At 46.1% G+C, this 24101-nt stretch overlaps 3 protein-coding genes across 3 annotated transcripts in view; 2 read left to right on the top strand and 1 right to left on the bottom strand.

The window, feature by feature from the left end:
- LOC309808921 (forkhead-associated domain-containing protein 1-like) overlaps positions 1-24101 on the bottom strand; it is a gene marked incomplete at its 3' end in the record, with an annotated part of 289187 nt that overhangs the window by 158860 nt on the left and 106226 nt on the right. The gene's annotated exons all lie outside the window — the stretch shown is intronic.
- On the top strand, positions 191-6546 carry LOC309808113 (speedy protein E4-like; the record flags this gene model as incomplete). The annotated part of the gene is made up of 5 exons (XM_082628112.1): positions 191-299; positions 818-1129; positions 1845-1903; positions 2388-2473; positions 3991-6546. The coding sequence occupies 5 exons, from the start codon at positions 191-193 to the stop codon at positions 4331-4333; spliced, it is 909 nt and encodes a 302-aa protein (XP_082484238.1). The 3' UTR covers positions 4334-6546.
- LOC309808115 (speedy protein E4-like) lies at positions 13763-20118 on the top strand (the record flags this gene model as incomplete). Its single annotated transcript, XM_082628114.1, has 5 exons — positions 13763-13871; positions 14390-14701; positions 15417-15475; positions 15960-16045; positions 17563-20118. The coding sequence occupies 5 exons, from the start codon at positions 13763-13765 to the stop codon at positions 17903-17905; spliced, it is 909 nt and encodes a 302-aa protein (XP_082484240.1). The 3' UTR covers positions 17906-20118.

The following is a 24101-nucleotide window of genomic DNA, read 5'->3' on the forward strand; positions in this document are numbered from 1 at the left end:
TGGATGGACCAGACTCCTTGGTGCTTGGCAGCAGTAGTAGACAACAGAATCTCGCCAGAGCTTCTCTCCACTGACAGTTGCCCCGCAGCTTGGAGAAGGGACGACCACTTGTGTTTAGCCCAAGTCCAGAAGAAGAGTTGGGACAAAGCAGAGTCTAGGCTTCGAGGAAGGGAAGAGTCTGGGAGACATCATGGACAATCGTCAACCGACTTCCCAGGCTGAGGAGCTGAATTCCCAGTCCAGCTCTTCAGGGTACCCCCTGGAGTTGACTGTCTATGAAGAAAGCCCAGGACCGTCAGGTGAGGGAGCTGGCATGAGAAGGAATTTCAGAGATTTGACCAGTAAGGAGGAAAGGGTACAGAGGTCGGGAAGGAGCACCTGCATAAGGTGCCTATGAAAGAAAGGAGACATTCAGAAAGCCAGGGATTGAGGGAGGAGAGCACAGGAGCTGGGGACACGGAACACCTGGGGAGCAAGAAACAGGGTTAGGAGATGAGATCCAAGGATGAGAGAAGGGGAGAGAGGAAACAAGGGGAGGGTTCTTTTTTTTTATTCCTGGTGGGAGAAATTATCTACCATGAGAAAGAGTTTCGAGGACGGGAAGCTGGACAAATGACAAAAAGAGTCAGGGGAGGGATAGGTAGATGTGGACAGAGAAAGATGGAAAGATGACTTGGGGCAAGGTCAGCGGTCTGTGAGACTGGAAAGCACGGGGGTGCTTCGGGGGGGAGGCGGAGTCGGGGTGGGGTTGGGTGGTCACCAGTGGCTGAATTCCCAAGACGAGAGCGTCATACTGTAGTCTCTTCTCCTTCGTCAGCTCCCTGGGCTGGTTGCAGCCCCCCGCCTCAGCGCCCCGGCTGTAAGAGGAAGAGGTCAGTGGCGTTCAGAGCGGAGGTGGAGGGCAACACGGCCGCTGAGGCCCAGGACACCTGGGTCGTGGAGTTGCTGAGTGGGTTCAAGATGAAGCTGAAGCAACAGCGGGTGTCTTCAGTGCTGCCTGAGCACCACGAGGCCGACACCTGGGTCGTGGAGTCGCTGGGTGGGCTCAAGATGAAGCTGAAGCGACAGCGGGTGTCTTCAGTGCTGCCTGAGCACCACGAGGCCGACACCTGGGTCATGGAGTCGCTGAGTGGGTTCAAGATGAAGCTGAAGCGACAGCGGGTGTCTTCAGTGCTGCCTGAGCACCACAAGGTCTTCAAGTGGATGCTTGGTAAGGACCCACCGCCCTGCCCAGCAACCTCCAATCCTATACTTGAAAAACAAACAAACCAAAACTTCCCATGACTACACTTTCCCAGTGGAAAAGAATTCCCTGCTACTTGGTGCGCTCTCCGTCCCTGGCGGACTGTCTACGGATACAGGATACGGGGGACACATAAAAGATACAGGATGAGGTTAGACTTAGAAATGATACAAGACTAGGTTAGATTTAGAAATGATACAGGATTAGGTTCGCTTGGTTTCAACTGTACCCGAGACTCTAGCTCTTACTGGCCTTTTGAATCTTACTGGCATGTTCGGGGTCGGGGGAGGAGGGGCTGACAAGCCATCTTCACCCCCTGACGTGACTGTCAATTGAGACATTGGCTGAGAGGATCTTGATGCCCTCTGCAGGTACGTGAATGCATGATGAAGGGGCATCACTCCCTGTCACTCGGCCCCCCCAGAAGGGGAGTCACCCCCTTTCCTCCCACAGTGAATGGTCTTCCCTCCCCTCTTTCCGTCAGCTTCACCCTGGGCCACATCTTGGCATTTCCCCAGGGGGGCGCGGTTCACCCTCTTGGCTCTGGAATGCTCCCACGACAGCCCTGTTCCCACTGGCAACATCTGCCCTTTTTTCGCAGAGGATCCCGTCGTTAGGAAATTCCTCGCCTGGGACAAAAACCTGGAAGTATCTGACAAGGTAAGTCACCCACTGAGATGGATTCCTGCTCCAGCGCCTGTTCTAGGTGGGCGCGCTGGGTGCTTTCTACACCCACGTTTCCACTCCCCTCCTAACCTCATGCCTTGCCAACACTTCCCTCCAGGGGCCTCGAGGTCCCCTCTGGGATCTGAGCCCCAGGAGTGCCCCTTTGGTGGTTGCTGCCTAAGTCCCCTCTCCTCTCAGCTCCTGGGGACTCGCCTTGGCTCCGGTTCATCGAACACCGTCCTGTGCCCGCGGCCCTAAGTCCACGCCCTCAATCCCAAAGCCTCCCATCCTTGGAGCGCCGCCAACTCTGACCTTCTGTCCTCTCCCCTTCCCCAAATAATCAGGCTCACCCCACACGGGGGTCTCTCCTCCAAGTGGCACCACCCATTCCTCGTCCCCTGCTCCCTTCTCCCTCCCACTCTTTCTCCTCTTCCAGGATGTGACCTCTCTCCTACGTTTTTTCCCCTCTTTCCATCAGTATCTCCTGTCGATGGTGATAGCGTATGTCAGCCGGGCCGGGCTCCTCTCCTGGCAATTCCAGAGAATCCATTTCTTCATAGCTCTGTGAGTACCTTGCTCCATCCCCGCCATCAATATTCAACACCCTGGGAGGGCAGAGGGAGAGACGTGGGGCTCTGACCTTTCATCTATTTTTTTAAACCCCTTTGTACTGACTCTAGGTGTGAAAATGACAGGATTACGGTACCGTGGTTTCTTTTTCAAACCATGTTCTGTTTTTTATAGCATTCATTGTCAAAACAAACTACCCTAATGTCAATTAAAACACTGAAAGAAACAAAGCAAAACGCAAAACTTTCCTAAGAGGAGAGGAAGAAAGAACTGACACCATCCTGCCCCCGAGTAACAGACTTGAGACGTTTCCGGTTCGAATTCTCCGGTCTTGGGTCTTCCGACATCAGCACCAAGTGTGATTATCTTCCGTTTCTGCATTCCCACGACAAATGCCACAATCGGGGCCCGTATCACATAGCGCGGATTTGGTGTCAAATGCTCCCCACTGATGTTTCTTCCAAGTCTCCCAAGCCAGTTGGCTCTATTTGCCTGAACATCCTTCCAAAACACAGGTCTGACCGCTTCACACAATTTCATTGGCTAATGACATGCCAAATCAAGGCCAGAGTTCTGCGTTGGGATTTAACTCTCTCTGCAATCTCCAGCACACCGTCCTGATACTTTATTCCTGTGTTTCACTGCTCCTTCCAAATACCCTGCCCTCTAAGTTTCTATTGAGCTTTCTATCCAGGTATCTTTGCCATACATTTATCTGAAGAAAACGACCTTATCCTTAAAGTGGGTTCAAACACCAAAACCTTCACGATGCCCGATCTCCCTAACTTCTGCATCCCAGAGGCACTTTAGTTCAAATTGTATTATAATGTGATGCTTTGCATTATAGTCATTTCTTATCTCCCCCCTTCCCCTTCCCCGGTCCCACTAGACTAGACACCATGTGGAAGGCAGGTCTCGTCAAAATGTCAATGCATTCCCAAAACACTCAGCACAATTCTTTTCATTGGGCAAATGTTTGTTACTGTGAGACTTCTAGGTAATCAGTATTGCATTTGGCCATGAGATAAAATGTTCATTCATTCATTCATTCATTCATCTAACAAACCTTATAAAGTACACCCTACATGCTGGGGAATATGAGGTGGTGGGAACAGAGATTCACAAAAGGCTGTTGAATTCATGCATCAATATGAAACAAGCCCTAAATGTGTCATTTGCTAGGAGAGGGATGAATGCAGAAACAGATCAGATCAGCTCCTGCCCTCAGGAACTGTACATGTACCTACAACATAGGAAGAGAGGTGTGTGCACATAAAACAAGTTGAAGGGAACGGGGGCTTTGGATCGTGTCCTCATCATCAAGGTGTGAGAGGCACCCTTCCAAAGGTCCTGCCTGGCAGTGGCTCCTTGATGACTGGGCGGCTCCCGGTGACGCTGGGCAGGGCTGGGTGGGTCGTGTGAGGATGCTCAGCCTGCCTCTTTTCTGGGAAGCTGATCTCAAGTGGAGGCCCTTCCTGTCCTGATGACAGCAACCTGATGTCTTTCCCCAGCTATGTGGCCAGCGACATGGAAGAGAACAACCAGGCCCCCAAGCAGGCCATCGTTTCGTTCCTCTATGGAAAGAACAGCTCGCAGCATGCCTTGTTCCACAAACTGCGTTCCCAGTTCATCCGTTCCATGGGCTGGAAGACATGGGTCACTCGGGAAGAGTGCGAGCAGGTGGGTGGGCTGTGGCGGTCTCGGGGAGGGGGAGGGACGGAGAGGAGGTGGGGATCATGGGGGACTCGGTTTGGGACTTGGGGACAGACGAGAAAGAACCGGAGGCGGGGCAACGGGAGGCAGCGGCATCCTCATTGCCAGGGGCTGTTTGTCTTTCCAGATCCAGGCTTTTGATCCAGAGCTCTGGGTGTGGGGAAGAGATCGCGCCCTCTTGCCCCAGAGGCCCCAGGACCACGCAGGCCTGAGGTCATCGGCCTGCGCAAAGGTAGGTCTGCGTGCGCAAAGGTGCGGGTGGAATGACGTGTTGTCTACTGAGGAAATCGGAGGAATCCCACTGCTGGACCCACATCACCTCTCACACTGTGAAGGGGGCCAGCCAGGCACACAGCCACGTGCCGACTCTGCGCCAGCCACGGACTGACAGCCACACACAGACACCAGCACCGCGAGGCCCGTGGGCACCAGACCTCGGGGAAACCAGTTTGTCCCAGACGCATGGGTCTCACTGAAGTTATTTCACCCAAAGCAATTGGGTCCAAATAACAGCTTTGACGAGATGGTGATTCTTTTCCATATACTGCGTTTCCAGTTTCTCTTTTTCATTCATTTTTGGCCTTACATCCCTCAGGGTTATGGGTTCTAGCATTTATCTACAACAAAGTAAATGTCTACAAACAGGATATTAGATAGAACAGCCCACACGTTCAATAAGAAAAGATGAATTATGACTAGCTTTATATTCATCCAAATTTACTTTCAAATTGCCTATGGCCAGATCACCTGTGACTCTTTATTCCCCCTGACTCACCACTTCTGGACCAATGATTCCTCTAGTACAATTCACCTTTTCCCCCTCACGTTTATGGTCAAGGGGGTTTATCACAACGACTGAAGGTTAAGGAATGCCATCTTCAGCGTGGCTTATTACAATTGACACATTAGAGTTCTAGATGTGGGCAGAGGATTGAGCAAACATTTGGTTTAAATCTTGCAAACTAGCTGTCTTCGTCCATTCAACCTGCCCTACTACAGACCGCGTTGCTTAGAAACAACACAGCACGGTCTCTTTTACAAGGGCAATAATCTCATTCATGAGGGCTCTACCCCATGACCTAATAACCTCCCAAAGACCCCACCTCCTAATACCAGCACCTTAGGGGTTAAGATTTTAAGATTTCAACATAAGAATTTTGGGGGACACAAACATTCAGCACATAACACTAACCAAGTTTAGGGCTGAGTATTATTTAAACATTAGGACCCAGGGACTTCCCTGTTGGCACAGTGGTTAAGAAACCGCCTGCCAATGCAGGGCACACAGGTTTGAGCGCTGGTCCGGGAAGACCCCACATGCCGCGGAGCAACTAAGCCCGTGCGCCACAACTACTGCGCCTGCGCTCTAGAGCCCACGAGCCACAACTACTGAGCCTGCGTTCTAGAGCCCGCAAGCCGCAACTACTCAGCCTGTGCGCCTAGAGCCCGTGCTCCGCAACAAGAGAAGCCGTCAGGAGAAGCAACGGAGAGTAGTCCTCGCTCACCACAACTAGAGAAAGCCCACACACAGCAACAGAGACCCAATGCAGCCAAAAATAAAAGAAAGAAAATAAGTAAATAAATGAAAACTTAATAATAACATAGACATTAGGATGCAGGGTTAGGGTTAGGGATCCGGCCTCAGGTCTCCTGGTCCATGATGTTGACTTGTCAGTGATGTCTGTAGTGTGCTTCCAAGTTCAGAATTTAAGTGGTGCCAAAGGACCAAGGTGAGTTAAGACTAAAGCAGCCTTCTCCAAATGCCAGCTCCCTGAGCAGAATCACCTGGAGTCTGGGCTATAAAGCAGATTACTGGGCCTGACCTTGGGTGCATTCAGTAGTTTTTGGAGTCAGGGTCACCAAAGTCCAAGAATCGCACTTGAAAACAATGAATGGTTCAGGACTGGGGTTCAGAATGGAGAATTTGAGATAAAACTCCAATCATAAATGAGTCTCAATTCTGGTTAGAATTGACTAAGAATGTGAAAACCTTTATATCTGGACAGTTGCCACTTTGAAATCTGACATCCTTGCTCCTTCTCTTACTTCCAGATCACAGAGCCCAGGAGAGATGAGGATGTTCAACAAGAGGTCAATCCAGACACTGACGACAGCCGTGAAGAAGGAAGGGAGAAGCCTCTTGTGCAGATCATCGAGAAGAAGCCAGCATCTTCTAGAATGAGCGGAGGCCAGTTTTCGTGTTATACTCCTAGGAGCGGGGTGTGCTTCTAGGAGTCTGTGGCAGGACAATAAGAAAACAGGGTTTATTCAGATTCCACCCTTTTGGAAGGCACCACCTCAATTTTCAGATCATTTCATTTCCATCTCCCCTGAGACGAACATTGGAGGTCCCATTTTTTATACACTTGTTTGCCCCAGTCTAGAAGCATTTGAAGGTGGAGTGTAGCGGCTCAGAATAGGAGAGAATAACATTAAAATATATAATTAGGAAAAAATATATATATATATAATTACAGCCACAGGGTCATGACTCATGACTTAAGTTTCACTGGCTTATTTTGAAAATGTCACCTATAAAATTATTGTATTTTTATATTTTATATTTATATATTTATTTTAAATAGTTTTGAAATAGTCTTCATTTTGAAACATCTTATTACTACAAACTTTTGTGATGAGAACTGTAGCTGTTGTATATTTACACATATATACAATTTTACTCACATTTTCAAGAGAGATTGTTGATTTTATCTATTACATCATATTTCCATTCTACTTATAGCATAGTGGGTATTTCCTCCCAATTCTTGTAAGCATAAATTTGTATTTTTTTAGTTCTCATTATTGAATTGTGGGAATTCAGTCCTAATTTTTTAACTTGCCTCAGCATGTTTGTATGTTATTTTAGATTGTTCAAGAGTACCGTGCGATGCAGCTTTTGGGGAACTACAATAAAGATGAAAGTCGTCTCACAGTCAGGATGTGTGTGGTCATTACCAGTCGGCTTCGCCTCTTTGCTGTCCAACGAGGTGTTGCTTAATGGCGTTGTGATTATCCAACCACATTTCTTAACTCTGAAAAATAGTCCTCAATTATTTTTCATGTAGAGAAAACTACAGAAGATGAGGCAGGTCTTGCATCATTCAGGACTCCAATACTGAGAGACAACTCTTGGGTAAAAGGAAAGATAGCTTTATTGAGGAAGCCGGCAGTCCAGAAGAGAGGTGGACTCGTGTCCCGAAGAACCAACTCTCCCCTCCTGAAGTTTTGCTTGAGGACTATACAGGGAAAAGAGAAAGGGGCTACATGTTGAAGAGAGGGTTACAGGGTGCGTGATCAGCTCACGGTCATTCTTCTGAATGGTCAGTGGTGAGGTAACGGGGACTCAACATCATCAGCCTTCTGGTTCCAACTGGTCTGGGGTCTACGTGCTTGTGGGCAACATGCAGTTAACTTCTTCCACCTGCTGGGGGTTTCAGTCTCTGCCAAACAGCTCCAAGGACGTGGCTCAGAATATTACCCAATAGCCCTTGCGGAGGAACTAAAGATCCTTGACTTTGTTTAACAGCCAAGAGACGATTATTTTGTCTTGGCTGTTTTTTCGGCCTCGCCACGCAGCTTGCAGGATCTTAGTTCCCTGATCAGGGATCGAAAACAGGCCTCTAGCAGTGGAAGCGCAGAATCCTAACCGCTGAAGTGCCAGGGAGTTCCTGACAGTAGACTTTAAAAAAAAAAAAAAAAACCAGACCAAAAGGAACACAGTTTTAAGGAAGCTTACCTTTCTCAGAAATGCAGAAATTTTGTTGTGCATTTATTTTCTTTCTTTTTTTCCCCCAATACATTTATTTATATATTTATTTATTTTTGTCTGCGTTGGGTCTTCCTTGTTGCACGTGGGCTTTCTCTAGTTGCAGTGGAGCGGGGGCGACTCTTCATTGCGGTGCGTCGGCGTCTCCATGCGGTGGCTTCTCTTGTTCCGGAGCATGGGATCTAGGCACGTCGATTCCAGTAGTTGTGGCTCACGGGCTCTAGAGGTTTTTTATGTTTTGCAAGTATTCATCAAATGTTTATTGCTTGAATGAATGACAAATAATTTCTTCCAACAATCTTCAAACTGCTTAACACTATGACAATATTTAGCGTTTCAAATTTCACGTGACCTTAGTCTTTCCGTGCTCTAGTTTCTAAAAGCACGTGGGATCTTCCCGGACCAGGGCTTGAACCAGTGTGCCCTGCACTGGCGGGCGGATTCTTCACCAAGGAGCCACCAGGGAAGTCCCTGTGCATTTATTTTCAAAAAAATAATAAGGCCGGATGGATTCAGAACTAGGTGCAGAAACCTCTTCCAGTGAGATACAGAATCTCTGCTGTTTAGGCAGATTTAGAGAACAACTTTTCCAACCACTTATTAAAGAGACCAATACTCCATGAAAAAAATTTATCATTTGTACAGAGAGAAAACCAAACTCCAGCTTTGCATCAATATAATATTTGCTACTAAGAGAACCATAAGCTCTTTTTTGAAAATCTCTGGAATAAACATCAAAACTGAGCTGCCTTCGGCTCAGACAAATAAAATTCCCTTTCTACCCGTCTCCTACAACTTTCTATACTCATTCAGGTTGTGTCCTTCACTATCCTCTTTCTGGTGCTGGAACAATCAGTCATTTTACTTTAGGACCAAACGATTTTTGTTCCTGTTAATAAACAAAACTACATCGCATTATCTTGCATACAAAGTTGTACCTCTCGGTTGCTGGAACCAAGCAGGACCATGCAGGGCCCTTCCATGTCCCCTGCCTCTTGTTTGTAAAATAGCTGCAGTCTCCCAGGCCTCCCCTGAGTCACCAAAGAACAGGTTCAAGCAGTTACTGATTAGGACAACAGCAGTCACAGAATCTTTAGTTCCTCCCGAAGGACATAAGTAACAGTGTCAGACACACACTCCTAACTTGTTTTGCAGATACTAAAACCACTACAAGAGGAGAAAGCTAACTGTATGATGACCAGACTGGAGCTATGACACAAGCTGCTCCATCTTGAGCAGACCTGAACCGATGGCTTACACAATTCCAGGAACTGGCCTCAAGGAAATGGGAACAAACCAACACTGGAATTGAAGATTAACTGTGCCTGAAACAATCAACATGACACTGACCACACCGCTGCATGACCAATTTCAAGAGGATGGTCAGAGCTGACTGTGCTACTCTGCACGGAGCCCCCACCGGCACAGCCCAGAGACTTCCCGTCTTTTCCCTATCAACCCCTTTTCCCTCTCATTGGCAACTGGGAGATGGTATTGGGGACACTAGCCCACCATCTTCCCAGGTTGCCAGCTTCCCGAATAAAGCATCTTTCTTCTTCCACCAACCCTTGTCTCTGGAACACTGACTTCTGAGCGATGAGCAGCTGAACCTGAGTTCTGTTCCAGCCGATAACATCACTATGGGTCAAGTCTCATTCATAGTATATTAATACTAACTTTGAACCAAAGTTACTTCCATTTCACAAAGAAAACTAGGAGTGAATGATTGACAACTGCCCATCACACATCAGCATTTCAGGCTAGCAGAGCTCATGAACACACATAACACAACTTTACACAGCCACAAACATCCCTTACACAACTTATTCAAGTGGCAGAGACAAACACATTCATTAACACACCCACAGACAGAGCCTCTAGGTAACAAGTAAACATATGCAGCAAGAGCATATAACTTGAGATTATGCTTAGTAATCAATGCCTCAGGTTTCTGTCTTGCTTACAAATGACCTCGGTATCCAATGATTATCCAGTAAGTAACACAATTTAGTATCAGTTCAAGGGTTTACGTAAACTGAAGATCTGGGAATTTATCGACAAGCTAACACAGTAGAAAACATAGTTACTGTTGAAAGAAAGTCTGTCAGAATAAAAACTAAATGTGGTTAAACACAAACTTACATTTTTCATAACCTTAAACATTAAGTAGAAGTAATATGAGCTTAGTTGATGGGCACACCTATATAAATTTAGGAAGAACACACCCAAGTAGAATTGTTTTAAATGTATGCCTAATACTGATAAATAAGATACGAATAACTTTTTATTAAACCAAAAATATTAAACTAGCTTCATGTGTCAAAGATTTACCTAAATTATGTAAACTTGAAGTCTTTAAATTTCTGAGTTGATTTTTTTTTTTTTTTTGGCTGCACCGAGGGGCTTGCTGGATCTTAGGTTCCTGACCAGGGACTGAACCTGGACCCTGGCAGTGAAAGCACCGAGTCCTAACCACTGGACCGCTGGGGAATTCCCTGACTTGATTTCAATAAGAATATTTTTCTAGCACATTTAAAGTATTAGAAGTTCTAATTCCTTTCTCTCTGAGAATTTTAGGGATATATAATTTTTATAAGCACATTTGTATCTTTGTAAGCCAATCAGGACAGAAACCCTTTAATTTAACAGACTCTACAATCTACTTTAATAGATCCAGAAGTAGGAAAACATTACATACTCGCACTGTCAGAGGTGAAGACCTTTTTGAATTACAGACACACAGACATACAGAGAAATGGAACTTTTACCTGCAGTTTTAAGTCTTAGACTTGGGTCAGGAATAAACACTCACCAGTCTAGATATTAAAGAGCCGTTCTCATCCCATTGGGCAAGAGATTCTTCATTGATTTGAGCTTGTCAAAGTAGACAAATAGACAAACAGAAAAGACTAAGAAAAGACTAACAAACTAGATCCTCTGTTACCTCTCACCTAACTGAGATTAGTTCTGTAGAAACTTCATCCCTTTAGAGACCATCAAGTCTTCAAACGACAGAGCCAAACTCAGAATCACTGCTGCCACAAATGGGGAACCACTTCGCTGGAATCTGAAAACAAAGGAGAAACACAAAAGTAATAGAAGGGGAAACTAAAGAAACAGAAAGTGAGCCAAGTTCAAAGGCTGCTTGGGTTCACCCCTGGGAGAGGAGACAAGATGTACCTGGGCTTCACTGGCTCATGAAATACACCACTTGTTGCTGGGCTTTTACAGCTTTATTTACGTAGAACTGATATACAAAATCTAGCCCATGTTTAATGTATATAACTTGATGAGTTTGGACATATGCACACACCTGTGATACCATCACCACCATCACGGTAATATACTCATCACTTCCAAAAGATTCCTTCTATCCCTCTGTGTGTGTGTATGTGCGTTAGAAAGACGTAACACAGCACCAGGTACATGAAAAGGTGCTCAACGTCACTAATCATCTGGGAAATGCAAATCAAAATCATCATGAGATACTACCTCACATCTGTTAGAATGCCTACAATTTTTTATTTTTTTTTAAAGATGAGAGTTGTCAAGGTGGTGGAGAAATCGTAACCCTTGCATATTGTACGCAGGAATGTAACATTGTGCAGGCACTGTGGAAAACAGTATGGAGTTTTCTCAAAATCTTTTAAATAAAATTTCCATATGATCCAGCAATCCCACTTCTGGGTGTACAGGCCCAGCTCAGAGACACTGCAGCTTCAGTTCCAGAACACTGCAATGAAGCCAATACCGCCATAAAGCGAGTCACATGAAATTTCTGGTGTACCCGTGCATGAAAAGCTTCTGTTTACACTATACTGTAGTCTGTTAAGTGTGCGACAGCCTTGTGTCTAAACAAACAATGTACATACCTTTATTGAAATATACTTTGGGGAAGAGAAATATAGATCAATGGAACAGGATAGAAAGCCCAGAGATAAGCCCACGCACATATGCTCACCTTAGCTTTGATGAAGGAGGCAAGAATATACAATGGAGAAAAGACAGCCTCTTCAATAAGTGGCGCTGGGAAAACTGGACAGCTACCTGTAAAAGAATGAAATGAGAACACTACCTAACACCATAACACAAAAATAAACTCAAAATGGATTGAAGACCTAAAGGTAAGGCCAGACACTGTCTAACTCATAGAGGAAAACACAGGCAGAACACTCTATGACATAAATCACAGCAAGATCCTTTTGGACCCACCTCCTAGAGAAATGGAAATAAAGACAAAAATAAACACATGGGACCTAATGAAACTTAAAAGCTTTTGCACAGCAAAGGAAACCATAAACAAGACCAAAAGACAACCCTCAGAATGGGAGACAATATTTGCAAATGAAGCAACTGACAAAGGATTAATCTCCAAAATTTATAAGCAGCTCATGCAGCTCAATAACAAAAAAACAAACAACCCAATCCAAAAATGGGCAGAAGACCTAAATAGACATTTCTCCACAGAAGATATACAGACTGCCAACAAACACATGAAAGGATGCTCAACATCTTTACTCATTAGAGAAATACAAATCAAAACTACAATGAGATATCATCTCACACCAGTCAGAATGGCCATCATCAAAAAATCTAGAAACAATAAATGCTGGAGAGGGTGTGGAAAAAAGGGAACACTCTTGCACTGCTGGTGGGAATGTGAATTGGTACAGCCACTATGGAGAGCGGTATGGAGGTTCCTTAAAAAACTACAAATAGAACTACCATAGGACCCAGCAATCCCACTACTGGGCATATACCCTGAGAAAACCATAATTCAAAAAGAGACATGTACCAAAATGTTCATAGCAGCCCTATTTACAATAGCCCGGAGATGGAAACAACCTAAGTGTCCATCATCGGATGAATGGGTAAAGAAGATGTGGCACATATATACAATGGAATATTACTCAGCCATAAAAAGAAACGAAATTGAGCTATTTGTAATGAGGTGGATGGACCTAGAGCCTGTCATACAGAGTGAAGTAAGTCAGAAAGAGAAAGACAAATACTGTATGCTGACACATATATATGGAATTTAAGAAAAAAAATGTCATGAAGAACATAGGGGTAAGACAGGAATAAAGACACAGACCTACTAGAGAATGGACTTGAGGATATGGGGAGGGGGAAGGGTAAGCTGTGACAAAGTGAAAGAGCGGCATGGACATATATACACTACCAAACGTAAGGTAGATAGCTAGTGGGAAGCAGCCGCATAGCACAGGGAGATCAGCTCGGTGCTTTGTGACTGCCTGGAGGGGTGGGATAGGGAGGGTGGGAGGGAGACGCAAAAGGGAGGGGATATGCGAACATATGTATATGTATAACTGATTAAATTTGTTATAAAGCAAAAAAAAATTAAAAATAAAGATGAAGAAAAAAAAAAAGAATAAAATTTTGCCATTTATGACAAAAAAAAAGAGGGGTCCGGATACCTTGAGGGGGGTTTTGGAGGATGGGCAGAGGTTGGGTCAGTGGCAGGAGATACCATTTACCCCTGATCTCTGGGACAAGTGCACGCATAGGTCTGACAGTTACTTGTGCTTTCCTTCAAACTGGTTTCCTTCAAACTCCGATGATGACATCAGAGGCTTCCGACCTTCCCGATTGGATGGACCAGACTCCTTGGTGCTTGGCAGCAGTAGTAGACAACAGAATCTCGCCAGAGCTTCTCTCCACTGACAGTTGCCCCGCAGCTTGGAGAAGGGACGACCACTTGTGTTTAGCCCAAGTCCAGAAGAAGAGTTGGGACAAAGCAGAGTCTAGGCTTCGAGGAAGGGAAGAGTCTGGGAGACATCATGGACAATCGTCAACCGACTTCCCAGGCTGAGGAGCTGAATTCCCAGTCCAGCTCTTCAGGGTACCCCCTGGAGTTGACTGTCTATGAAGAAAGCCCAGGACCGTCAGGTGAGGGAGCTGGCATGAGAAGGAATTTCAGAGATTTGACCAGTAAGGAGGAAAGGGTACAGAGGTCGGGAAGGAGCACCTGCATAAGGTGCCTATGAAAGAAAGGAGACATTCAGAAAGCCAGGGATTGAGGGAGGAGAGCACAGGAGCTGGGGACACGGAACACCTGGGGAGCAAGAAACAGGGTTAGGAGATGAGATCCAAGGATGAGAGAAGGGGAGAGAGGAAACAAGGGGAGGGTTCTTTTTTTTTATTCCTGGTGGGAGAAATTATCTACCATGAGAAAGAGTTTCGAGGACGGGAAGCTGGACAAATGACAAAAAGAGTCAGGGGAGGGATAGGTAGATGTGGACAGAGAAAGATGGAAAGATGACTTGGGGCAAGGTCAGCGGTCTGTGAGACTGGAAAGCACGGGGGTGCTTCGGGGGGGAGGCGGAGTCGGGGTGGGGTTGGGTGGTCACCAGTGGCTGAATTCCCAAGACGAGAGCGTCATACTGTAGTCTCTTCTCCTTCGTCAGCTCCCTGGGCTGGTTGCAGCCCCCCGCCTCAGCGCCCCGGCTGTAAGAGGAAGAGGTCAGTGGCGTTCAGAGCGGAGGTGGAGGGCAACACGGCCGCTGAGGCCCAGGACACCTGGGTCGTGGAGTTGCTGAGTGGGTTCAAGATGAAGCTGAAGCAACAGCGGGTGTCTTCAGTGCTGCCTGAGCACCACGAGGCCGACACCTGGGTCGTGGAGTCGCTGGGTGGGCTCAAGATGAAGCTGAAGCGACAGCGGGTGTCTTCAGTGCTGCCTGAGCACCACGAGGCCGACACCTGGGTCATGGAGTCGCTGAGTGGGTTCAAGATGAAGCTGAAGCGACAGCGGGTGTCTTCAGTGCTGCCTGAGCACCACAAGGTCTTCAAGTGGATGCTTGGTAAGGACCCACCGCCCTGCCCAGCAACCTCCAATCCTATACTTGAAAAACAAACAAACCAAAACTTCCCATGACTACACTTTCCCAGTGGAAAAGAATTCCCTGCTACTTGGTGCGCTCTCCGTCCCTGGCGGACTGTCTACGGATACAGGATACGGGGGACACATAAAAGATACAGGATGAGGTTAGACTTAGAAATGATACAAGACTAGGTTAGATTTAGAAATGATACAGGATTAGGTTCGCTTGGTTTCAACTGTACCCGAGACTCTAGCTCTTACTGGCCTTTTGAATCTTACTGGCATGTTCGGGGTGGGGGGAGGAGGGGCTGACAAGCCATCTTCACCCCCTGACGTGACTGTCAATTGAGACATTGGCTGAGAGGATCTTGATGCCCTCTGCAGGTACGTGAATGCATGATGAAGGGGCATCACTCCCTGTCACTCGGCCCCCCCAGAAGGGGAGTCACCCCCTTTCCTCCCACAGTGAATGGTCTTCCCTCCCCTCTTTCCGTCAGCTTCACCCTGGGCCACATCTTGGCATTTCCCCAGGGGGGCGCGGTTCACCCTCTTGGCTCTGGAATGCTCCCACGACAGCCCTGTTCCCACTGGCAACATCTGCCCTTTTTTCGCAGAGGATCCCGTCGTTAGGAAATTCCTCGCCTGGGACAAAAACCTGGAAGTATCTGACAAGGTAAGTCACCCACTGAGATGGATTCCTGCTCCAGCGCCTGTTCTAGGTGGGCGCGCTGGGTGCTTTCTACACCCACGTTTCCACTCCCCTCCTAACCTCATGCCTTGCCAACACTTCCCTCCAGGGGCCTCGAGGTCCCCTCTGGGATCTGAGCCCCAGGAGTGCCCCTTTGGTGGTTGCTGCCTAAGTCCCCTCTCCTCTCAGCTCCTGGGGACTCGCCTTGGCTCCGGTTCATCGAACACCGTCCTGTGCCCGCGGCCCTAAGTCCACGCCCTCAATCCCAAAGCCTCCCATCCTTGGAGCGCCGCCAACTCTGACCTTCTGTCCTCTCCCCTTCCCCAAATAATCAGGCTCACCCCACACGGGGGTCTCTCCTCCAAGTGGCACCACCCATTCCTCGTCCCCTGCTCCCTTCTCCCTCCCACTCTTTCTCCTCTTCCAGGATGTGACCTCTCTCCTACGTTTTTTCCCCTCTTTCCATCAGTATCTCCTGTCGATGGTGATAGCGTATGTCAGCCGGGCCGGGCTCCTCTCCTGGCAATTCCAGAGAATCCATTTCTTCATAGCTCTGTGAGTACCTTGCTCCATCCCCGCCATCAATATTCAACACCCTGGGAGGGCAGAGGGAGAGACGTGGGGCTCTGACCTTTCATCTATTTTTTTAAACCCCTTTGTACTGACTCTAGGTGTGAAAATGACAGGATTACGGTACCGTGGTTTCTTTTTCAAACCATGTTCTGTTTTTTATAGCATTCATTGTCAAAACAAACTACCCTAATGTCAATTAAAACACTGAAAGAAACAAAGCAAAACGCAAAACTTTCCTAAGAGGAGAGGAAGAAAGAACTGACACCATCCTGCCCCCGAGTAACAGACTTGAGACGTTTCCGGTTCGAATTCTCCGGTCTTGGGTCTTCCGACATCAGCACCAAGTGTGATTATCTTCCGTTTCTGCATTCCCACGACAAATGCCACAATCGGGGCCCGTATCACATAGCGCGGATTTGGTGTCAAATGCTCCCCACTGATGTTTCTTCCAAGTCTCCCAAGCCAGTTGGCTCTATTTGCCTGAACATCCTTCCAAAACACAGGTCTGACCGCTTCACACAATTTCATTGGCTAATGACATGCCAAATCAAGGCCAGAGTTCTGCGTTGGGATTTAACTCTCTCTGCAATCTCCAGCACACCGTCCTGATACTTTATTCCTGTGTTTCACTGCTCCTTCCAAATACCCTGCCCTCTAAGTTTCTATTGAGCTTTCTATCCAGGTATCTTTGCCATACATTTATCTGAAGAAAACGACCTTATCCTTAAAGTGGGTTCAAACACCAAAACCTTCACGATGCCCGATCTCCCTAACTTCTGCATCCCAGAGGCACTTTAGTTCAAATTGTATTATAATGTGATGCTTTGCATTATAGTCATTTCTTATCTCCCCCCTTCCCCTTCCCCGGTCCCACTAGACTAGACACCATGTGGAAGGCAGGTCTCGTCAAAATGTCAATGCATTCCCAAAACACTCAGCACAATTCTTTTCATTGGGCAAATGTTTGTTACTGTGAGACTTCTAGGTAATCAGTATTGCATTTGGCCATGAGATAAAATGTTCATTCATTCATTCATTCATTCATCTAACAAACCTTATAAAGTACACCCTACATGCTGGGGAATATGAGGTGGTGGGAACAGAGATTCACAAAAGGCTGTTGAATTCATGCATCAATATGAAACAAGCCCTAAATGTGTCATTTGCTAGGAGAGGGATGAATGCAGAAACAGATCAGATCAGCTCCTGCCCTCAGGAACTGTACATGTACCTACAACATAGGAAGAGAGGTGTGTGCACATAAAACAAGTTGAAGGGAACGGGGGCTTTGGATCGTGTCCTCATCATCAAGGTGTGAGAGGCACCCTTCCAAAGGTCCTGCCTGGCAGTGGCTCCTTGATGACTGGGCGGCTCCCGGTGACGCTGGGCAGGGCTGGGTGGGTCGTGTGAGGATGCTCAGCCTGCCTCTTTTCTGGGAAGCTGATCTCAAGTGGAGGCCCTTCCTGTCCTGATGACAGCAACCTGATGTCTTTCCCCAGCTATGTGGCCAGCGACATGGAAGAGAACAACCAGGCCCCCAAGCAGGCCATCGTTTCGTTCCTCTATGGAAAGAACAGCTCGCAGCATGCCTTGTTCCACAAACTGCGTTCCCAGTTCATCCGTTCCATGGGCTGGAAGACATGGGTCACTCGGGAAGAGTGCGAGCAGGTGGGTGGGCTGTGGCGGTCTCGGGGAGGGGGAGGGACGGAGAGGAGGTGGGGATCATGGGGGACTCGGTTTGGGACTTGGGGACAGACGAGAAAGAACCGGAGGCGGGGCAACGGGAGGCAGCGGCATCCTCATTGCCAGGGGCTGTTTGTCTTTCCAGATCCAGGCTTTTGATCCAGAGCTCTGGGTGTGGGGAAGAGATCGCGCCCTCTTGCCCCAGAGGCCCCAGGACCACGCAGGCCTGAGGTCATCGGCCTGCGCAAAGGTAGGTCTGCGTGCGCAAAGGTGCGGGTGGAATGACGTGTTGTCTACTGAGGAAATCGGAGGAATCCCACTGCTGGACCCACATCACCTCTCACACTGTGAAGGGGGCCAGCCAGGCACACAGCCACGTGCCGACTCTGCGCCAGCCACGGACTGACAGCCACACACAGACACCAGCACCGCGAGGCCCGTGGGCACCAGACCTCGGGGAAACCAGTTTGTCCCAGACGCATGGGTCTCACTGAAGTTATTTCACCCAAAGCAATTGGGTCCAAATAACAGCTTTGACGAGATGGTGATTCTTTTCCATATACTGCGTTTCCAGTTTCTCTTTTTCATTCATTTTTGGCCTTACATCCCTCAGGGTTATGGGTTCTAGCATTTATCTACAACAAAGTAAATGTCTACAAACAGGATATTAGATAGAACAGCCCACACGTTCAATAAGAAAAGATGAATTATGACTAGCTTTATATTCATCCAAATTTACTTTCAAATTGCCTATGGCCAGATCACCTGTGACTCTTTATTCCCCCTGACTCACCACTTCTGGACCAATGATTCCTCTAGTACAATTCACCTTTTCCCCCTCACGTTTATGGTCAAGGGGGTTTATCACAACGACTGAAGGTTAAGGAATGCCATCTTCAGCGTGGCTTATTACAATTGACACATTAGAGTTCTAGATGTGGGCAGAGGATTGAGCAAACATTTGGTTTAAATCTTGCAAACTAGCTGTCTTCGTCCATTCAACCTGCCCTACTACAGACCGCGTTGCTTAGAAACAACACAGCACGGTCTCTTTTACAAGGGCAATAATCTCATTCATGAGGGCTCTACCCCATGACCTAATAACCTCCCAAAGACCCCACCTCCTAATACCAGCACCTTAGGGGTTAAGATTTTAAGATTTCAACATAAGAATTTTGGGGGACACAAACATTCAGCACATAACACTAACCAAGTTTAGGGCTGAGTATTATTTAAACATTAGGACCCAGGGACTTCCCTGTTGGCACAGTGGTTAAGAAACCGCCTGCCAATGCAGGGCACACAGGTTTGAGCGCTGGTCCGGGAAGACCCCACATGCCGCGGAGCAACTAAGCCCGTGCGCCACAACTACTGCGCCTGCGCTCTAGAGCCCACGAGCCACAACTACTGAGCCTGCGTTCTAGAGCCCGCAAGCCGCAACTACTCAGCCTGTGCGCCTAGAGCCCGTGCTCCGCAACAAGAGAAGCCGTCAGGAGAAGCAACGGAGAGTAGTCCTCGCTCACCACAACTAGAGAAAGCCCACACACAGCAACAGAGACCCAATGCAGCCAAAAATAAAAGAAAGAAAATAAGTAAATAAATGAAAACTTAATAATAACATAGACATTAGGATGCAGGGTTAGGGTTAGGGATCCGGCCTCAGGTCTCCTGGTCCATGATGTTGACTTGTCAGTGATGTCTGTAGTGTGCTTCCAAGTTCAGAATTTAAGTGGTGCCAAAGGACCAAGGTGAGTTAAGACTAAAGCAGCCTTCTCCAAATGCCAGCTCCCTGAGCAGAATCACCTGGAGTCTGGGCTATAAAGCAGATTACTGGGCCTGACCTTGGGTGCATTCAGTAGTTTTTGGAGTCAGGGTCACCAAAGTCCAAGAATCGCACTTGAAAACAATGAATGGTTCAGGACTGGGGTTCAGAATGGAGAATTTGAGATAAAACTCCAATCATAAATGAGTCTCAATTCTGGTTAGAATTGACTAAGAATGTGAAAACCTTTATATCTGGACAGTTGCCACTTTGAAATCTGACATCCTTGCTCCTTCTCTTACTTCCAGATCACAGAGCCCAGGAGAGATGAGGATGTTCAACAAGAGGTCAATCCAGACACTGACGACAGCCGTGAAGAAGGAAGGGAGAAGCCTCTTGTGCAGATCATCGAGAAGAAGCCAGCATCTTCTAGAATGAGCGGAGGCCAGTTTTCGTGTTATACTCCTAGGAGCGGGGTGTGCTTCTAGGAGTCTGTGGCAGGACAATAAGAAAACAGGGTTTATTCAGATTCCACCCTTTTGGAAGGCACCACCTCAATTTTCAGATCATTTCATTTCCATCTCCCCTGAGACGAACATTGGAGGTCCCATTTTTTATACACTTGTTTGCCCCAGTCTAGAAGCATTTGAAGGTGGAGTGTAGCGGCTCAGAATAGGAGAGAATAACATTAAAATATATAATTAGGAAAAAATATATATATATATAATTACAGCCACAGGGTCATGACTCATGACTTAAGTTTCACTGGCTTATTTTGAAAATGTCACCTATAAAATTATTGTATTTTTATATTTTATATTTATATATTTATTTTAAATAGTTTTGAAATAGTCTTCATTTTGAAACATCTTATTACTACAAACTTTTGTGATGAGAACTGTAGCTGTTGTATATTTACACATATATACAATTTTACTCACATTTTCAAGAGAGATTGTTGATTTTATCTATTACATCATATTTCCATTCTACTTATAGCATAGTGGGTATTTCCTCCCAATTCTTGTAAGCATAAATTTGTATTTTTTTAGTTCTCATTATTGAATTGTGGGAATTCAGTCCTAATTTTTTAACTTGCCTCAGCATGTTTGTATGTTATTTTAGATTGTTCAAGAGTACCGTGCGATGCAGCTTTTGGGGAACTACAATAAAGATGAAAGTCGTCTCACAGTCAGGATGTGTGTGGTCATTACCAGTCGGCTTCGCCTCTTTGCTGTCCAACGAGGTGTTGCTTAATGGCGTTGTGATTATCCAACCACATTTCTTAACTCTGAAAAATAGTCCTCAATTATTTTTCATGTAGAGAAAACTACAGAAGATGAGGCAGGTCTTGCATCATTCAGGACTCCAATACTGAGAGACAACTCTTGGGTAAAAGGAAAGATAGCTTTATTGAGGAAGCCGGCAGTCCAGAAGAGAGGTGGACTCGTGTCCCGAAGAACCAACTCTCCCCTCCTGAAGTTTTGCTTGAGGACTATACAGGGAAAAGAGAAAGGGGCTACATGTTGAAGAGAGGGTTACAGGGTGCGTGATCAGCTCACGGTCATTCTTCTGAATGGTCAGTGGTGAGGTAACGGGGACTCAACATCATCAGCCTTCTGGTTCCAACTGGTCTGGGGTCTACGTGCTTGTGGGCAACATGCAGTTAACTTCTTCCACCTGCTGGGGGTTTCAGTCTCTGCCAAACAGCTCCAAGGACGTGGCTCAGAATATTACCCAATAGCCCTTGCGGAGGAACTAAAGATCCTTGACTTTGTTTAACAGCCAAGAGACGATTATTTTGTCTTGGCTGTTTTTTCGGCCTCGCCACGCAGCTTGCAGGATCTTAGTTCCCTGATCAGGGATCGAAAACAGGCCTCTAGCAGTGGAAGCGCAGAATCCTAACCGCTGAAGTGCCAGGGAGTTCCTGACAGTAGACTTTAAAAAAAAAAAAAAAAACCAGACCAAAAGGAACACAGTTTTAAGGAAGCTTACCTTTCTCAGAAATGCAGAAATTTTGTTGTGCATTTATTTTCTTTCTTTTTTTCCCCCAATACATTTATTTATATATTTATTTATTTTTGTCTGCGTTGGGTCTTCCTTGTTGCACGTGGGCTTTCTCTAGTTGCAGTGGAGCGGGGGCGACTCTTCATTGCGGTGCGTCGGCGTCTCCATGCGGTGGCTTCTCTTGTTCCGGAGCATGGGATCTAGGCACGTCGATTCCAGTAGTTGTGGCTCACGGGCTCTAGAGGTTTTTTATGTTTTGCAAGTATTCATCAAATGTTTATTGCTTGAATGAATGACAAATAATTTCTTCCAACAATCTTCAAACTGCTTAACACTATGACAATATTTAGCGTTTCAAATTTCACGTGACCTTAGTCTTTCCGTGCTCTAGTTTCTAAAAGCACGTGGGATCTTCCCGGACCAGGGCTTGAACCAGTGTGCCCTGCACTGGCGGGCGGATTCTTCACCAAGGAGCCACCAGGGAAGTCCCTGTGCATTTATTTTCAAAAAAATAATAAGGCCGGATGGATTCAGAACTAGGTGCAGAAACCTCTTCCAGTGAGATACAGAATCTCTGCTGTTTAGGCAGATTTAGAGAACAACTTTTCCAACCACTTATTAAAGAGACCAATACTCCATGAAAAAAATTTATCATTTGTACAGAGAGAAAACCAAACTCCAGCTTTGCATCAATATAATATTTGCTACTAAGAGAACCATAAGCTCTTTTTTGAAAATCTCTGGAATAAACATCAAAACTGAGCTGCCTTCGGCTCAGACAAATAAAATTCCCTTTCTACCCGTCTCCTACAACTTTCTATACTCATTCAGGTTGTGTCCTTCACTATCCTCTTTCTGGTGCTGGAACAATCAGTCATTTTACTTTAGGACCAAACGATTTTTGTTCCTGTTAATAAACAAAACTACATCGCATTATCTTGCATACAAAGTTGTACCTCTCGGTTGCTGGAACCAAGCAGGACCATGCAGGGCCCTTCCATGTCCCCTGCCTCTTGTTTGTAAAATAGCTGCAGTCTCCCAGGCCTCCCCTGAGTCACCAAAGAACAGGTTCAAGCAGTTACTGATTAGGACAACAGCAGTCACAGAATCTTTAGTTCCTCCCGAAGGACATAAGTAACAGTGTCAGACACACACTCCTAACTTGTTTTGCAGATACTAAAACCACTACAAGAGGAGAAAGCTAACTGTATGATGACCAGACTGGAGCTATGACACAAGCTGCTCCATCTTGAGCAGACCTGAACCGATGGCTTACACAATTCCAGGAACTGGCCTCAAGGAAATGGGAACAAACCAACACTGGAATTGAAGATTAACTGTGCCTGAAACAATCAACATGACACTGACCACACCGCTGCATGACCAATTTCAAGAGGATGGTCAGAGCTGACTGTGCTACTCTGCACGGAGCCCCCACCGGCACAGCCCAGAGACTTCCCGTCTTTTCCCTATCAACCCCTTTTCCCTCTCATTGGCAACTGGGAGATGGTATTGGGGACACTAGCCCACCATCTTCCCAGGTTGCCAGCTTCCCGAATAAAGCATCTTTCTTCTTCCACCAACCCTTGTCTCTGGAACACTGACTTCTGAGCGATGAGCAGCTGAACCTGAGTTCTGTTCCAGCCGATAACATCACTATGGGTCAAGTCTCATTCATAGTATATTAATACTAACTTTGAACCAAAGTTACTTCCATTTCACAAAGAAAACTAGGAGTGAATGATTGACAACTGCCCATCACACATCAGCATTTCAGGCTAGCAGAGCTCATGAACACACATAACACAACTTTACACAGCCACAAACATCCCTTACACAACTTATTCAAGTGGCAGAGACAAACACATTCATTAACACACCCACAGACAGAGCCTCTAGGTAACAAGTAAACATATGCAGCAAGAGCATATAACTTGAGATTATGCTTAGTAATCAATGCCTCAGGTTTCTGTCTTGCTTACAAATGACCTCGGTATCCAATGATTATCCAGTAAGTAACACAATTTAGTATCAGTTCAAGGGTTTACGTAAACTGAAGATCTGGGAATTTATCGACAAGCTAACACAGTAGAAAACATAGTTACTGTTGAAAGAAAGTCTGTCAGAATAAAAACTAAATGTGGTTAAACACAAACTTACATTTTTCATAACCTTAAACATTAAGTAGAAGTAATATGAGCTTAGTTGATGGGCACACCTATATAAATTTAGGAAGAACACACCCAAGTAGAATTGTTTTAAATGTATGCCTAATACTGATAAATAAGATACGAATAACTTTTTATTAAACCAAAAATATTAAACTAGCTTCATGTGTCAAAGATTTACCTAAATTATGTAAACTTGAAGTCTTTAAATTTCTGAGTTGATTTTTTTTTTTTTTTTGGCTGCACCGAGGGGCTTGCTGGATCTTAGGTTCCTGACCAGGGACTGAACCTGGACCCTGGCAGTGAAAGCACCGAGTCCTAACCACTGGACCGCTGGGGAATTCCCTGACTTGATTTCAATAAGAATATTTTTCTAGCACATTTAAAGTATTAGAAGTTCTAATTCCTTTCTCTCTGA

Source organism: Mesoplodon mirus, assembly GCF_964341445.2.
Source record: "Mesoplodon mirus genome assembly, chromosome: 7".
Taxonomy (NCBI): Eukaryota; Metazoa; Chordata; class Mammalia; order Artiodactyla; family Ziphiidae; genus Mesoplodon; species Mesoplodon mirus.